This window comes from Cottoperca gobio, chromosome 22 (assembly GCF_900634415.1).
Source record: "Cottoperca gobio chromosome 22, fCotGob3.1, whole genome shotgun sequence".
In the NCBI taxonomy this organism is placed as follows: Eukaryota; Metazoa; Chordata; class Actinopteri; order Perciformes; family Bovichtidae; genus Cottoperca; species Cottoperca gobio.
This window is the reverse complement of record NC_041376.1, coordinates 2659229-2678145: the sequence shown is the minus strand read 5'-3', so window position 1 is coordinate 2678145 and position 18917 is coordinate 2659229. Positions and strand designations below refer to the sequence as shown.

Sequence of the window (18917 nt, the reverse complement as noted above, 5' to 3'; positions counted from 1 at the left end):
TGGATTGGGATGCAAAGTACATTTACTCGAGTACTGTACTTTAGTGCAATTTTGAGGTACTTACTGTGTTTCTTATCCCACTACATTTATTTTATAAATTCAGTGACTTGATTAATAATACAAAATATAATCAACAGATATATTCTGATGTTAATTAAGAACCCCCTGAAGTGAATTCACAAGCTACCCAGTGATTTACTGCATCAATAATTATAATCCAATTATATAATATATATTATTCTGAAATGGAGCATTGAGCACTTTAACTTGTTGTACTTTAAGCATATTTTGATGCTAGTACTTTTGTACTTTTACTTCAGTAAACATTTGAACACATGACTTTTACACGGTGGTATTATAAGATCTGATATTTCTGGCTCTGCTTGTACAATTAATTAATAAATATCTAGTACACTTTTTAAAAATGTTTTAAAATAAGGTGTATAAGATTAGTACTGTGTTTCCGTTTTGTTTTTGTACAGCTGTCCCAAATCTTTCAAACTAATACTAACCTTTATTTTCATTTATTTATTACTGTGAAATAAATATCTATATTTTTGCAAATCCTGCACCAAACTGTCACATTTGTTATAGTATTTTATAGTATATAAATATATATATATATATATATAAAGGTTGATATAAATAAGTATAAGCTTCAACCGCAGACTATAAATCAAAGCAAGCTGTGTTTACTGTCCATAAACCTGCACGCATTAGCTATACAATATATATTCTAATGTTCATTTAAGTATTCTAAAACATGCACGTTTGAAAACAGCAGAAAGCAGATTAAACATCACTGTCATTTTATTTGGACAATAGGACAAAAGACACTTTATAAAGTATGGAAAATACAAATATGTCAAGTTTCACTGATGCCACGAGGCAGCTGGTAAAGATAAACGTCTCAGGTGTTTTATTAAAAAAGGAAAGACAATCGTGGCATTTGATCAGAGAAGACGCTGAACAGCACATGTGCAGGTAAAGACACAACAGGTTCACCACACAGATCCACAGGACAACCAGACACATGAGAAATGTATTTCAATCTATTACGACACATTTCTGGGAGGTTTTCTGTCGGTATGTAAATATTTCAAGAACACAGCTGAGATCAATGTTTGAGATGCAAGTGTTGCCCCTTTTTAAATAGTTCATATGCAAATAAATTGTAATTTAAAATGCATGCAAGAGCAGCACATTCTTTAGGAACACCGTTCACATTAAAGCATGCACGTCTTCTACAGTCGCTCCACAGCTGAAGGTTTTTACGTTCACATTGAAATCAAATGAAATGTAAAGACAGACGTCCTCGATTTCAGATTTACATTTGTTTTGACAGTTGAAACGTTTTGAAAGGGTTTTGCAGGTCGTAGGGTCATAAAAGGTTTTACCCACAAAGGATATCGTATAAGTTCAGCAGAACACTGAGTAACATCAGTTAAACACTGTTCCTGTTGGATTAACACGTCAATCATTAAACAGGAATCACATGATGTACATGAACTCCTGTGATTGTGCCAACGTGTCAGAGTCAGATCTCAACCCAGATTAAAGAAACAAAAAGTCTTAAAAACAAGAACATTATAATCCCCAACAACCTTTTTCTAATCTCCTTCTACTCGTTCCCACGAAACATATTTGTGTCGTGTCTTCATTTTGGCCTCAACATTGTTTTTTAAAGAGAAGTAAATATGACACAATATAAAATTAAGAAAAGGCGTAGTTAAGTTAGACTGAGTATCACATCATACATTACCGAGACACTAATGTAGAATTAATGAGTGTCTGTTATTCTTTATTCGGGTCGGACAATAAACAGCCGATATTAAGCTTTTATTAGAAATGTGAATAATAGAAGTTTAGCTCATGAAACCTGCAGAATACGTTTATTTTCTCAGGTTTGAAGTCGCCCTGCTGTGAACAGCCACGCATCCTTAAAGCACGAGCGACCGGTTTGAGTTTTAGTGTGTTGGATGGTTTGAATGAAGAAGATCCGACAGCAGAGACACGTCTCTTGTTGTCTGAACTCCAGCACGTTGACTAAAATAAAAAATGTAATGCCTTTTTTAATGCTGAATGTCTTATTTCATATAATAAGCACATCTCTGGTACATTTAAAGTCTTATAGCGTTGTGTTGGTGGAGTCACTTTGTTTTACGGTTTGAATAATTCATATCGGCACAAAACACAAATCTCTGCCTTGAGAGAGCCGTGTTGGTCCAACCCAATAGAGTAATGTACATTTCCACCGATGCCGACCTACGAAGTGTAAACGTTAAACACAACGGGCATGTTGAGGAGTCACAGCCGCCATCTTTGACTCACACAGCAACCGAAGTGAGGCTTTACGTCAGAATGAAGCACAACATTCAGAAACACTAATCACGCACAATAGTAGCTCACAATGTCCCTCAAGACACACAACAGTCCATTAAAAAGAGGGCAGGTAATGCCCCCCCCCCCCTCCCCCCTGCATATGTGTGTGTGTGTGTGTGTGTGTGTGTGTGTGTGTGTGTGTGTGTGTGTGTGTGTGTGTGTGTGTGTGTGTGTGTGTGCAGTGTTTTCAAGATGGCCGCCAGAGACGGAGGTTTGTTGTCAGTAATAAATTGTTCAGTCTGGAATGTTTTAGTGTGAATGTTGTTTTTAGTGTGAGATCGTTCGTCACAAACATGCAGGTGAAAGGCAGATTACCCATGATGCACACTGTTTTCTCTGTAAACAGATGTGCAGCGTGAGGAGCGCCACGCGGGGGCTTCTGCCAGCTTCCTCACGCACACAGGAGACGGTCCATCACATGTCTCAGGAGCGTCTTAGTGTTATTATGCTCTGAGGACCGGTGTTGTCTTCTTTATAAATTAATCCGCAGATTATTCTCTAGATTATTCTTTTAGTGAATCAAATGTCGGTCCCAGTTTCCTGACGTCTTTAAAAGTCTTGTTTTGTCCCTTTAATCTGATATAAAACAGAGAGAAGCAGCAGATCTCCACACTTCAACGATTAATCGATCATCTAAATAGTTGACGATTATATTTCTGCGTCGACTAATCGCTGCAGCTCTTTACAGTTTGTTACATAAATGATCATTTAAATGCCCTTAAATTAAGGAAAGACTACAAGATTAATTCTATATTGTTTTCTTACATTGTAGTTGATTGTTCATAATTATGTTCCAGCAGGAAGTTTGTCACAACAAAAGGAAATTACTGCTACAAAGTAAATGTTCACATAAACCTCAAAACACCCCAAACATAAAACATCCCAAAGTAAAACTCCCTCAGATTATAAAACATCTAAGAGTGTGAACTCTGAAGAAGACGCTGAGGAAGGGCGGGTGGATCTATCGGTTCTGACCTTTAAGAGCTTTGGAGCGTTAATCCAGAAACACAACTGGCACATGGAGAGATTGTACGGAGACGAACGCAGAACTGCGTCAAACAGTGTTTTCAGTTTCAGGCGCCAGATGAGGATTAATGAGCGCCGCACTGAATAATGCTCCGTAAATACCAGAGAGGCCGAAGAACTGAGTACAGAAGGTTTCTGCAAACACTGTTTGAATCGGCTCTGCCCCGAAGAGGAGGGGAACTCTATCTGGACCCTCCTCCCTCCCCAGACCCGGAGAAGTCTTTAGCCGAAGAACCCGAGTTTCTCTCGGAGCCATTCCTCCGTCAGGTCCTCTGTGTTTCTGATCTCAAACACCTGAAGACAAGGAGCAGGAAGAAGAGTTCGTTTAATACAAGGAGGGGAAGGTACAACAGCGTGTTACAGCCGTTGGAAAAAATATTATATACAAATAAAGATGGAGGGGTGGTAATATATATATATATATATATATATATATATATTTATATTTATTTATATATATATATAGATAGATATATATATATATATATATATATATAATATATATATATATATATATATATATATTATTATTATATTATATATATATATATATTATTTTATTATATTATATATATATATATATATATATATATATATTATATATATAATATTATATATTATTATATGTATATATATTATATATATATATATATAATAAATATATATATTTATATACATATACATATATATATATTATTACATATATATATATATATATATATATATATATATATTATTTTATATATATATATATACAAATTTGAATATTCTGAGATCAAAGTTGTATATGTACGAGAAATAAATCACAAATTTACGAGAAAATGTGACTTTAATCTCAGAGAATGTTCAAATTCTTTACTCGTAAATTTACAACTTTAATTTCAGAAATTGAGAATCGTTTCTTAGATGTTTGTGGGATGATGGCCCCGAAACACCATCATGAAAAAGTCTTATAAAATACATTTTAATAAATGAAATGCTAACACCAGCAGCAGCTCAACGAGGATGTTCAGCAGGTGTAATGTTCATCTTGTTGGTTCAGCTAACGTTTGCTAAAGAGCATCACAGTTCAGCAGAGGCTGAAGGTCATCACTTCACAAGATTTAACGTCCAGTGTTAACACCTCAGCACGACTTTGTTATGATTCAGCATCAAGGCTCACTGACCTTGGTCAGTTCCACAGTTTGCACCAGTCTGTTCAGGCTTCCCGCGTACATCATCTGCTGCTCAGGTTTACAACCTGCCGACGTGAATACAGCAACATTAACAAGAAGCTGCTTAATGACAGAACAGAACAAGAAGCAGCATCATTAAAGTGTGTTTACCCGCCGGGCTGGAGAAGATGAAGCAGAGGGGATAGGAAACACGTCCATCATCATGTTTGTATTTATAACTATAGACGATAAATGTTCCTGGTGTTAAGGGCAGTTCACATCAGTACAGAAACACAGACGCAGACAGGACGTGACGTTTTAACAGGAGAACGCTATTAATTACACTTCGAACTCGTCTTCTTCAGACGAGAGGAAACATCAGAGTGTGTGTGTGTAACTGTGTGTGTAGATGTTAACTCTCCACAGCTACATTACATAACGCCTCATGTACATATTAAACACTTGTAATATAAACAGTACTTGTGTTGATGTGAGCTTCATGCTGATATCTGTTATGATCATAAACTAGAGTAGCTGCTGGAGTGCATTAACTTCACAGACTGCAACTGAAGAAGGTTAAGAAATGTTAGAATAAGTCACTTCATGAAGGATATCTGGGCTGTCTCTCAGGAACTTCCTCCCTGAGATCATCAGGAGAAATATCCTAGAAATAAAAGACAGATATGTAATGAGCAGTTCAGGTACTCCGTGACCTTTGTGTGTAATGTCTTTATCTAGAAAAGAACACAAAGTTCAACAAAATTCATTCTTCATCACTATTAAAGCTATGTGGCGTCAAAGGTTTAATAACTAACTTACCTCTGTTCCTCTTCAAGAATCAACCAGCTGCTTGTCTTTATCAATCTTCACTGAGGGGACAAAAGAAGACGAACAGTTTAAAAGCAGATTCTTTACTGCAGAAGAACTGATACTGTGAAAACATATTGCATGTTCCCGTTACAATTAGATGTGTGTGTTACATGTTCCTGTACTTAATGTTGTGTGTACTTCATGTTACATTATGTGTGTGTAAATGTTCCGTTACATTAATGTGTGTTGTTACATGTTCCTGTTACAATTAATGTGTGTGTTACATGTTCCTGTTACATTAATGTTGTGTACTGTTCCCTGTTACATATGTGTGTGTTAAAATGTACATTAATGGTGCGTTACATGTTATGTTACATTAATGTGGTGCGTTACAGTTCTGATTACATTAGTGTTGTTACCATGTTCCCATGTTAAGTAAGGTGTGCGTTACAGTTCCTTACATTAATGTGTATGTGGTGTAATGTCATGGTATTTATTAATGATGTTTGCGTACATGTTCATGTTACATTAATGTGTGTGTACATGTTCCTGTTAATTAATGTTGGTGTGTACAGGTTCCTTTGTTGACATTAATGTGTGGGTTAAATGTTCCTGTTACATAATGTGTTTGTGTACATGTTTCCTTACATTAAGGATGGTGTTACATGTCGTTACATTAATGTGTGGGTTACTGTTCCTGTTACATTAATGTGTGTGGTACATGTTCCTGTTACATTAAGGTGTGTTTACATGTTCCGGTACATTAATGGGTGCGTTAACAGTTCCTGGTATATGTAATGTGTGCGTTTACCTGTTCTGTGATATTGGAAGGTGTTTGGTTACATGTTACATTAATGTGTGTGTTACATGTTCCTGTTACATTAATGTGTGTGTTACATGTTCCTGTTACATTAATGTGTGTGTTACATGTTCCTGTTACATTAATGTGTGTGTTACATGTTCCTGTTACATTAATGTGTGTGTTACATGTTCCTGTTACATTAATGTGTGTGTTACATGTTCCTGTTACATTAATGTGTGTGTTACATGTTCCTGTTACATTAATGTGTGTGTTACATGTTCCTGTTACATTAATGTGTGTGTTACATGTTCCTGTTACATTAATGTGTGTGTTACATGTTCCTGTTACATTAATGTGTGTGTTACATGTTCCTGTTACATTAATGTGTGTGTTACATGTTCCTGTTACATTAATGTGTGTGTTACATGTTCCTGTTACATTAATGTGTGTGTTACATGTTCCTGTTACATTAATGTGTGTGTTACATGTTCCTGTATACATTAATGTGTGTGTTACATGTTCCCTGTTACATTAATGTGTGTGTTACATGTTCCTCGTTACATTAATGTGTGTGGTTACATGTTCCTGTTACATATATGTGTGTGTTACATGTTCCGTTACATTAATGTGTGTGTTACATGTTCTGGTTACATTAATGTGTGTGTTACATTAATGTGTGTGTTACATGTAGTGTGACACATTAATGTGTGTGTTACATTAATGTGTGTGTTACATTAATGTGTGTGTTACATTAAGGTGTGTGTTACATTAATGTGTGTGTTACATGTTCCTGTTACATTAATGTGTGTGTTACATGTTCCTGTTGCATTAATGTGTGTGTTACATGTTCCTGTTACATTAATGTGTGTTACATGTTCATGTTACATTAATGTGTGTGTTACATGTTCCTGTTACATTAATGTGTGTGTTACATGTTCCTGTTACATTAAGGTGTGTGTTACATTAATGTGGTGTTACATTAAGGTGTGTGTTACATTAATGTGTGTGTTACATTAAGGTGGTGTGTTACATTAATGTGTGTGTTACATGTTCCTGCTACATTAATGTGTGTGTTACATGTTCCTGTTACATTAATGTGTGTGTTACATGTTCCTGTTACATTAAGGTGTGTGTTACATTAATGTGTGTGTTACATTAAGGTGTGTGTTACATTAATGTGTGTGTTACATTAATGTGTGTGTTACATGTTCCTGCTACATTAATGTGTGTGTTACATGTTCCTGCTACATTAATGTGTGTGTTACATGTTCCTGTTACATTAATGTGTGTGTTACATTAATGTGTGTGTTACATTAAGGTGTGTGTTACATGTTCCTGCTACATAATGTGTGTGTTACATGTTCCTGTTACATTAATGTGTGTGTTACATGTTCCTGCTACATTAATGTGTGTGTTACATGTTCCTGTTACATTAATGTGTGTGTTACATGTTCCTGTTACATTAATGTGTGTGTTACATGTTCCTGTTACATTAATGTGTGTGTTACATGTTCCTGTTACATTAATGTGTGTGTTACATGTTCCTGTTACATTAATGTGTGTGTTACATTAATGTGTGTGTTACATGTTCCTGTTACATTAATGTGTGTGTTACATGTTCCTGTTACATTAATGTGTGTGTTACATGTTCCTGTTACATTAAGGTGTGTGTTACATTAATGTGTGTGTTACATGTTCCTGTTACATTAATGTGTGTGTTACATGTTCCTGTTACATTAATGTGTGTGTTACATGTTCCTGCTACATTAATGTGTGTGTTACATGTTCCTGTTACATTAATGTGTGTGTTACATGTTCCTGTTACATTAAGGTGTGTGTTACATTAATGTGTGTGTTACATTAAGGTGTGTGTTACATTAATGTGTGTGTTACATTAAGGTGTGTGTTGCATGTTAACTAAAGATCATGAAACACGTAAGAAGACATTTAAATACTCACTAACGATGGCGGCGTTGTTCGTCTCCTTCCTGAAACGAAACTGCTTCAGCTTCTTCACCAGATCTTCGTCCACGTCGCACACGGCCAGTGATTCACTCTGAACACACAGAAACATTCACACTGAAACTTCAGCCGCGTGAACAAACAGCAGACGATTCAAATCCTCTGTATTTATTGGGTTCTTTCTTTAATCTTTGAATTAATTTGATTGGAATATGTTGTAGAAGAAATGTTTATTCCTGTATAAAGAGTTTATATTTGTAACTGTTCGTTTGTTTCTGACGGCCTCAAACATTAATATGAGAAGATATTAATACGAAGCCTTTTCTGCATAACATACATTTATAGTATAAATAAATAAACATTATATCATTTAAATTGAGGTTTGTCCTACTTCACATTTCCAAAACTTTTGCATAATACACTGAAACACAGACGTGAAACAAATGTCTTTGTTACCTATTTATTAAGTATTCATCTTTACATACAACGTGTTTAACACCATGTAGATTAAGGCCATTCAAGTCATTATTATTATTATATATATATTATATCAGATTCCCTGCTCAGCCACATGTTTACTTGAAACATGCACATCTGTATTTCTGGAAGTATTGTAAACAGAACATTTGGACCTGAGAACAATGGAGCACGCAGTGTGTGCCCTGTAACAGAATGAACTGAAGCTACATTTAGAATCAGAACATGCTGCAGGACGGCACAGAAGAGCTTTTGACTTGTCGTGTTTTATTGCTTATAATCAGAACAATATAAATAATAAATATATAGGGGTGGGGGTGGGGGTGGGCTGATGCAGGATAAGAAACTCTCGCAATAAGATGATCGTGGTGAAGTTTAAAAAGAAAGAAAGACTTTTCATTTATGCAGGGGGACCTTATGATTTATGATTATCTTATTTAAGTTGTTTGTGTCCCATCTGTGGTGCAAGAAAAATAGTTTAACAAATTGTAAGTTTTAGTGAATCCAGTGTGTTTTTGTGCCGTTTTAAGCGTTTTAAACATATTTCAGGATAATATCGTGAATTGTTTATTTCAGCGAGGATGATTGTATGTGTGTAAACATTGTGTGTCATTTGGGTTCATGTTTTTAAAGATGTTTGCAGAGTCACAGACTGTAGCTTCAAGTCGTTTCATGCATTGTGTTGCTCAACTGTAAAGCAACATGTTAGTATATGAATTACCAAAAGTTTAAACTTTTTTTAAAACCATCTTTCTGCAGAAATCTAATCTGACCCACAGGCTTTATTCAGACTGAAAACAACAGACCAGCTTTAACAGGATTGTATTGTCATGTCCACACACACACACACACACACACACACACACACACACACACACACACATTACATAACTCCAGCACAAAGACATAAACTCTTGAAGAGTCTCTGCAGACTCTATAATTACATCTTCCTGGACAGATGGCTGGTGGGAGTCAGGATTTCACTGAGCTCACAGAGAGATCTCTGCAGATTAAGAAGAGACTGCAGTGTCTGTGTTTGGGAACGAGAGTGTTGAAAAACAGGATGCAAGCATAGGAAGATGATGAGGCAGGACAACAAAAGCCGGAGGTGGCCACAGGTTGACTTCTGGTTTACATTCCTGCAGACACACTGACAGCTAGCTCGCTGGTTCAGCTGCTCATTCAGCCCGGAAACGAGAATCAGCTCAACTATCCGGTTAACTCAAATCATCTCATCTGTAAAAACTGAGACAAATGTTCGACACTGAAGACAGTCGAGCTGTCACGACACGCAGACCAAAGAAACCCCGCTAGCGTTGAGAAAGCTCCCAAACCCAGACGTGTCGAAACACATCGCTTCAACAAGCTAACCGCACATAGCTACACTATTACAGGAAGCCCGTTGGCTTGGTCTTCAAAGTAAAAGCATACATCTAGATCGATACAGAAGATTATAAGTAAACATATGTTTTAATGAGAATAAGTTACTGATTAACAGCATTTCTTACAGATGAATTATCAAGATTATATTTATTATCTATGTACCTTGCATATTTTATTAATACTGTTAACTTATACATCCCCTATATTATACATCAGAACATATATTTGCTTTTATCTCATTTTATCTTTATTTATATAGTATTCTTTACCCCTAAACTGTTTATTTCCCTTTTGTTTTTTATTTGAAGTGATTGCTTGCCCGTTTATTTATAATTATTGTTATTATGTTATATTTTAGTTACTACACATTTACTTTTATTTTACAAAGTGTGCTTATATAGTAGCAAAAACATAAGAGTAGTAAAACAAAAGGTCTTACTTTTTTACACACTCACATTTATGGTGGCAAAGAAAATAAATATATTTATTAAAATTCTATTGAAATGTTATTGTAGAAAGATGAAGCCCTCAAATGACTTGTTTTGCCCACAACTTAAAGAAAGAAACCAGAGAATCTTTAAAAAAACCTCACATTTAAGAAGCTGGAATCAGAGAATTAATTGAATAGTCGACAACTAATCGATTAATCTTTGCACCTCTAGTGATTTATCATTTTCACCTCTATAGTGTTTTATTCTGAAATCCATAACCGGAAACTCACCATTTCTATTGTGGCTAGCTTGACACTGATACAATAGACGGAGGGTGGAACTCATGCTAGGCTAGCAGGCTAACGCTACCCAATCTACGACCTCACTTTTCCCTCAATAGTCCGCAAAACTTCACATTAGTTAAAAGCACACGATTAAAAAGCAGAAAGGAAACAGCGACAGGTTTCCCGCCACAACCTTTAACAACTCACCATTGTTGCAGAGTTTTAAAAAGGTCCCTGAAGCGGCTGCTCTGAATGGTAGAGACGCGTTCAATGTTTTTTCATCATCTTGTGACTGGTCTGACCAATCCCAAACAAGCCCCCCCCATAAACCTCTGCTCACACTATTACAACACATGCTAGTTATTAAGTTTTTATACACATGTTATAGATCAAACTACCCAACAACTATAGTTACACATTATTAACAAAGTAAAAGTACACAAGTGTTAGCAGTAAAAGTAGTCTTTATGTAGAATAATTATATTACTGGATTATAATTACTGATGCGTTATTGTGTGCATTACATTATTGTTGCAGCTGGTAAAGGTGGAGCTCATTTTAATTACTTTATATACTAAACCTATAATAATATATAAGTATTAGTTGATTTTTGCTTTAATTTGCGTGATTTCCCTTGTTTAATACATATTTAATGAGCATTGTTAATAAAGAACTTGACACTGCAGAATAAAAAGCGGCTGTAATGTCTATTCCGTAAAAGTATGTCTTCTAAAAACATCATTTTATCAGATTTTATTAATATTATTTACTATTTTATTTTTCTCTCTGTGAAGCCCTTTTCACTTTCTTTTGATACGTGCTCTGTAAATGAAGTTTATTATTATTATTATTATTATTATTATTATTATTATTATTATTATTATTATTATTATTATTATTATTATTATTATTATTATAACGTTTATTAATACTATTATTATAAAGAATTACATTAATCGTCAATTTATAAATGTTTTGTTTTATTTGTGACTTTAACATTGTTTTGTCACAGACTCGTCACGCTCTTATTTTCTTATACTTTAATTTAACTGTTTTAGTTTTTAGGGTGTGTACAGTATGTGCGCGTGTGTGTGCGCGCGTGTGCTGCGGAACGCGCCTATCCTTCAGAATACGTCATCACTGAAGCGCGTGTCCTTCCTTGTCCAGAGTTGTAGTTGTGAGAGCAGATCCGCCGTTAGCTTGTAGTTTTATGCCTCGGAAGGCTGAATTAGCTGGCTAACTTTCTCCAGCCGCTGGATAAATCATCACTGTTCCTCACACATCACCCGAGAGGAGTTCATCTTCTGAGAGGTAACATTAAATATATGTTTTTATTCTCTTTTAACACCGATGAGCTAAAATAAACAAACGAGCTAACCATTTAACTAACAGTTAGCTGCTGCTAGCTTGGTCGGTAGCCAACTATCAGTAAACTCGACATGTAACACTGTGCAGTCCGCGGAGCGTCGGTGTAGCTCGTCGTGGGGGGGTTTCAGTTCGCTGGAGACACTTCGGCTGTGCCCAAATGTGTTTTGTTTTCCGGGGATGGAAACATTTGCTCTGCTATTACTCAGCCTGTGAAGCCCTGCTGTGTCTGACAGCTTGTTCCAACTCCAACAACCTGCAACGCACTTTACTGAAGAACTCCTGGAAGCTGTGGGACACTCACATCCTAATGTTGCTTTAACCATGTTGATGTGTGTGTTCTTCTTCTGTCCTGGTATTATTCATGTTGGTGTTTGTGCTTCGGTCATGTTGGTGTTTTGTGTTGTAATGTGAAAACCAGGGTCCAGGCCTGAATGTGTTTGAGAAGTAAATAAAGGTTGAATTTAATATTATTGATTATTTGGTTGTAACAACTTCCTCATAATTTAAAGTTGTGTCATCTTGTTTTGTGTGTTTCTTTTAGATCATGGCAGATTTCTCGGTGAGTTTAAAGATTGCACAATTGTACTGCTTATTGTCTACAGATGATTAGTTGATGGAGAGAAAAATAATCACCAACTATTTTGATCATCGGTTATCATTAAATGTTTCCAGCTTTACTGTTTCACATCATATTAAAGTGAATATCTTTGACAACAAGACATTTGAAGGCATCACCTTCGACTCTGAGAAACTGGGACGGACATCTTTCACTATTTTCTGACATTTCATTCAAGAGACTAATCGATTATTCTAGAATATAATCTTCTGATTAATCGATAATGAAAATAATCGTAACTTGCGTTCATGATTCAGACACTTCCCTTTGTCTCTTCTGTAGCTGACAGATGCTTTAGGAGACGACAGCCCAAGCAAGGCGAAGAATATAGGGATCACTAACCCGTCTGCTCCTGCCGGCAACCATCCACCACCTGCAAACCCAGGATGGCCGGGTTCAGCCCCAGGAGCCCCCTCCCAGCCCTCCGCTCCTGGTGACTATGCTGGTGGATCATCTGGCCCGGGGGCACCGGGGCAGTTCCCATACCACTCTGGTCCTGGAGCACCAGGGCAATACCCAGGACCTCCTTCTGCACCTGGCGGGTTCCCCCCCGGGCCTGGGATACCTGGACAATACCCGCCTGCACCAGGAGCCCCAGGGCAGTTCCCCTCCAGCCCTGGAGCCCCCGGGCAGTTCCCCGGGCAATTTCCTGGGCAGTACCCCGGGCAGTATCCCGGGCAGTATCCCGGGCAGTACCCACCTGAAGGAGCTCCAGGACAGCTACCTGGAGGCCCTGTTCCTTACCCAACTGGACCGTTTTCCTCTGGCCCCGGAGCCCCCCCCGGGCCGTATCAGAATGTGCCTTACCCAGGAAGTCAGCCAGGAGGCGGCAATGGGATGTACGGGCCCGGTGGTCCGGGTGCATTCCCCCCTACAGCTGGCCCAGGCGCTTTCCCAGCATTCCCTGCTGGAGGCTTCCCCCCAATCCCCTCTGGGTCATGGGGCCCCCCTGCAGCCGGAGGCTTCCCCGCTGCCCCCGGCCCCTTCGGACCTGGCCCCGGACCTATGGGCCCATACGGTGGGCCTGCCGCTCCAGGAGGCATGATGGTGAGTAACCGTACATTAAACTTCATGTGGCTTGCTCTCTGCTGCGTCTCTCTGCTGCTGTGTTTGTGCTCTGGTGCTGCGGCGTCTCTCTGGGCTTCAGTCTTTGGGCTTTACGTTTGTAAATGTCTTCCAGCGTCTCTGCAGCAGGTCGCCTGCTGTCAGGACGATTATCAGTTGTTTAGTTTACAAATCTGAAAACTAATTTGTACATTTTATTTTAAGGTTACTTTTAAATATACATATATATATATATATATATATATATATATATATATAGATAGATAGATAGATAGATAGATAGATAGATAGATCGATAGATAGATAGATAGATAGCTAGATAGATAGATAGATCGATAGATATATCTATCTGCTATCTATATCTCTATCTTTCTATTCTATATATATATCTCTATCTCTATCTATATCGAATATCATATAGATCTTCTCTATATCTCTATATATATAGATATATATCTCTATATCTCTATATATATATATATATATATATATATATATATATATATATAGATATAGATATAGATATATATCTCTATATCTCTCTCTATATATATACTATATATATATATCTATAGATATATAGATATATATCTATAGATATATAGATATATATCTATAGATATATAGATAGATAGATAGATAGATAGATAGATAGATAGATAGATAGATAGATATATATATATCTCTCTATATATATATATATATATATATATATATATTATACCCGTGGACCTTACTTAGTTTATACATTTTTCTAAATTTAAAATGAGTTCACAGAATATGAACAGAGACAATAACGGTGGCAATTCTGTGTCCCATTTTTATTATTATTAAATCGTAGTAATTTATCAGATGCAAAAAACAACAAGAATAAATCTTTAAATGTCAGCGTCGGGGGGGGGCACTAATATACATGTTAAGTTCTTCTGATTCTTCACTGGTGTCGTGCAGCTGGTGGGGAAATAGCTTCTTCTTGGTGGGGTTACTGCAGGAGGGCACGTTTGTCTGTATCTTGGGCTCTGCTGTGGTGCAAAGCAAAACATCAAATCAGAATCAATAAACATTCAAACATAGTCATAAAAACTGTATTCTTGTCTTTCAGCCCAGATATAATCCACCGTATAATTGAAAGCAATGAACTCAAGTTTTCAGTCGGACACGGACATCCCTTCCAGAATCATCGTGCGCTTTGATTAGGCTCCGTGAAGACGTGGCTATTACACCGTAAACAGTTATTTAAAGTCTGCCTGGCCATGTATTGTTTGATTATAGTGCAATATGATTTCACAGAAACTCGTGTTGAATGTTTTATATTCTCTGATAAAATCACAGTTGGATGAAAAAGTGTTTGCTCGTCATTCTCTCCACATATCTGTCACTTCTGTAAATGCTTATAATTAAAAGCTCTTTTGTTTTCTCTGGTGTTGCTCGGAGGTCAGTTTGTACAGTTGATGACTTGATGAAATGTTTTTACGTTGTGTCATCGTGAACGACGTCAGAGTGTAAACGGAGCAGATGAATCATGTGGGTGTTGCGTTAATAAGAATGTGGGCAGGGTGGAAGTTTTGAATAATGTTTAACCCCGACAATAAGAAGTTATGGCTGTTTACGTAGATATCAGTGAGACGTGAGACGTGTGACCTGGATATTATTCAACAGGAACCTTTTTCTTTGTATGTTTTCCTAATAAACAGTCAATCACAATTTCTCATTTTGCATTTTTTTTACCTCATTTCTAAACATGTTAAATATATTGTCTGGAGTTAAAAGTGTAAATATTTCATACAGATGGTGCCGTTTGATCTCCCACTTCCTGCTGGGATCATGCCTCAGCTTGTAATCACAATAGACGGGGAGCCCGTTCCCGGTGCAGACAGGTACGAGCGCCCTCCTGCTTCTCTTCTGCTGGATTCATTTTGTATTTAAGCCTCGTTGATCTCTTGGACGCTGGAAGAATGAGTCGTTTTCTATTTTATGTTTCCTGCTGCAGGTTCCAAATCGACTTCATTAAAGGTCCAGATGTCGTGTTTCACTTCAATCCTCGATTTAATCAGCAAACCATCGTCAGAAACTCCAACCTGGGAGGATGCTGGGGGCCGGAGGAGAGGGACGCAGGCTTCCCCTTCGCTCAGGGACGCCGCTTTGAGGTGACGTGTTTTAGTAATTACAACTGTAGCGAAGACTAAAAGCTCAAAGCGTGCGTCAGTTATAAACCCTCACATCACAGCGAAGAAGCTGAAACAGAGTCACCTCCACCTGCACATGAATTATGATTATTATTATTATTATGATTATTATTATTATTATTATTATTATTATTATTATTATTATTATTATTATTAGTGTGTCTGAAGGTGTTTGTGCTCCGGGTGGATCCACATGGAGCTGCACTCGTGTTCTCGTCACTCAGTGGGTTTGAGAGGAGGAGGAGTGGTTTCAGTGTGACCCAAACTGTTTAAATAACTCGGAAGCAATTTAAGTCCAAGAAGGTCCCGAAATGCACTGAAAAACCAAATAATTAAGTGGACACAGATTATATATATGTATGTGTATATGTGTATATAATATATATATACAATAATATATATATAGATATATACATATACATCTATATATATATATATATATGTATATGTGTGTAAATCTATATATGCATATATATATCTATCTATATATTATATATATATATATATATATATATATATGATATATCTTATATATTATCTTTATATATATATATATATATATATATATTATATATCTATCTCTATATGCATATATATATATAATATATATATATATCATATATATATAATATATATATATAATTAATGCCTATATATATGCATATATATATATATATATATGCATATATTTATATATATATATTATGCATATATATCTATATATATATATATATATATATATATATATATATATATATATATATATATATATGCATATATATATAGATATATATATATATATATAGAGTATATATATCTATATATATATATCTTATATATATGCCTATATATAGATATATATATATATATATATATATATATATATGGCATATATATATATATATATATATATAGATATATATGCATATGCATATATATATATATATATATATATATATATATGCATATGCATATATATATATATATATAATATATATATATATGTATATATATATACATATATATATAATATATATATATGTATATATATATATATATACATATAAATATATGTGTATATATATATGTATATGTGTATATATATACACATATATATATATATATATATATGTGTGTATATATATAGTGTGTATATATTATGTGTATATACTAACACATATATATATATATATATATTATATGTATATTTCTCTAATTTCTATATCTATATGTTGTATATCTTATTCTTCATATCTTTATATATATCTTATCATTCTATCTATGTTTCTCATATATAGTGTATATATAATCTCTTTTATATCATTATATCTCTTATCTTATATATCATCATATTCTCTCTATATCTCTCCTATTTCCTCTATTGTCTATTACCTATCTTCTACATACATCTCTCTGTCTCATATTGTATATTCTATCTTTATCTCTCTATTATCTATCTATCTCTCTCTATCTCTCTCTCTGTCTCTTTGTATCTCTATACATATTAATTATATATATCTACTATCTCCTTATAATGAAAGCTCTGAATATAACCCTCCTGAAGTAACCTCGCCCTCAGCTTGGCGTTCCTGGAGATAACGGCTTGTGTTGGCAACTCGTTTGTGTTCCAGCTGAAGATCCTGGTGGAGGAGGACTCGTTTAAGGTGGCGGTGGACGGCAACCACCTGCTGGAGTACGAGCACAGAGTGGGGGGGCTGGAGGAAGTGACCCTGCTGCGAGTGACAGGAGACATCGTGCTGCACGGCGCGACCCCCAACATGATCTGAATCAGAACCAGCCGAGCGTCTGAAACACCTGCGCTCTTTGCTCACCTGCCGCTCGTCGTTACGGCACGTTTCCGCAGGTCTGCACATATAATCCTTTCTTTTGGTTTTGCTGGATGATTTCTCTCTTTTGTTTTGCAACTCACGACCCAATATATTCTAACCCGTAACATTATCAGAGTAGTGAATTTAAAACGCTTTAAAGGGACAGTTCACCACAAAATCAAAAGTCCATCTTGTTCTTACCTGTAAAGTTATTTATGAATCTCGAGGGTTTCGTCGTATTTCTGGAAACATACGTACGAGAGTTAAAGTGACGATCCTTAACATGTCTATCCTGTTGAGTTATTATTTCTATTTCAAGTTGTTGATGCAGGAGCTTCACACACACACACACACACACAGACACACACACACAGACACACAGACACACACACACACACACACACACACACACACACACACACACAGACAGACAGACACACACACACACACACAGACACACACAGACAGACAGACAGACACACAGACACACAGACACAGACAGACATACAGACACACAGACAGACAGACAGACAGACAGACAGACACACAGACACACACACACACAGACAGACACACAGACACACACAGACACAGACACACGCACAGACACACAGACACACAGACACACACACACACACAGACACACATACACACATACACACACACAACACAGACAACACAGACACACGCACAGACACACACACAGACACACACACACGGCAAAGAATACATTTTAAAAAGTCAACAGCAACGTCTCTTTCCAGAAATCATGACCCGGTTATTTAAGATGATCCACACGCGGGGCGTCCCGTATATAAAGGCTGAGTCCTCGCCACAGCGGCCACAGGTTCGAGTCCGACCTGCAGCCATTTGCTGTATGTCGTTCCCCCCCCCCCCCTCTCTCCCCCTTTCACAATCTGCACTTCACTCTCATAAGGCATGAAAAGCCTAACTTTTTTTTTAAACCTGATCCACGCAGCGTGATGTGAGCAGTTTCATGCAGGAACTACTTTTTTCTAACGTATCACTACGCAGAGGGAAGCGTGCATCTACTCCTGCTCACTGGTTGGCGGCTGTAGTTCGGTAGAAAGAACAGTTCCTCCTGATATCTCCGTCACTCGACACCAACACAATGTTGTGTT

At 36.4% G+C, this 18917-nt stretch overlaps 2 protein-coding genes across 2 annotated transcripts; one reads left to right on the top strand and one right to left on the bottom strand.

The window, feature by feature from the left end:
- Positions 1-792: 792 nt before the first annotated feature.
- Positions 793-11013, bottom strand: gmfb (glia maturation factor, beta). Its single transcript, XM_029461073.1, is given in 7 exon segments — positions 793-3702; positions 4575-4648; positions 4734-4816; positions 5177-5226; positions 5382-5431; positions 8134-8230; positions 10919-11013. Coding segments are annotated over 7 exon segments (429 nt in total). The 5' UTR covers positions 10922-11013; the 3' UTR covers positions 793-3630.
- An 839-nt stretch (positions 11014-11852) lies between these two features.
- On the top strand, positions 11853-18201 carry lgals3a (lectin, galactoside binding soluble 3a). The gene is made up of 6 exons (XM_029461435.1): positions 11853-12022; positions 12621-12638; positions 12978-13742; positions 15549-15637; positions 15751-15907; positions 17578-18201. The coding sequence occupies exons 2-6, from the start codon at positions 12624-12626 to the stop codon at positions 17731-17733; spliced, it is 1182 nt and encodes a 393-aa protein (XP_029317295.1). The 5' UTR covers positions 11853-12022; positions 12621-12623; the 3' UTR covers positions 17734-18201.
- The last annotated feature ends 716 nt before the right edge of the window (positions 18202-18917 follow it).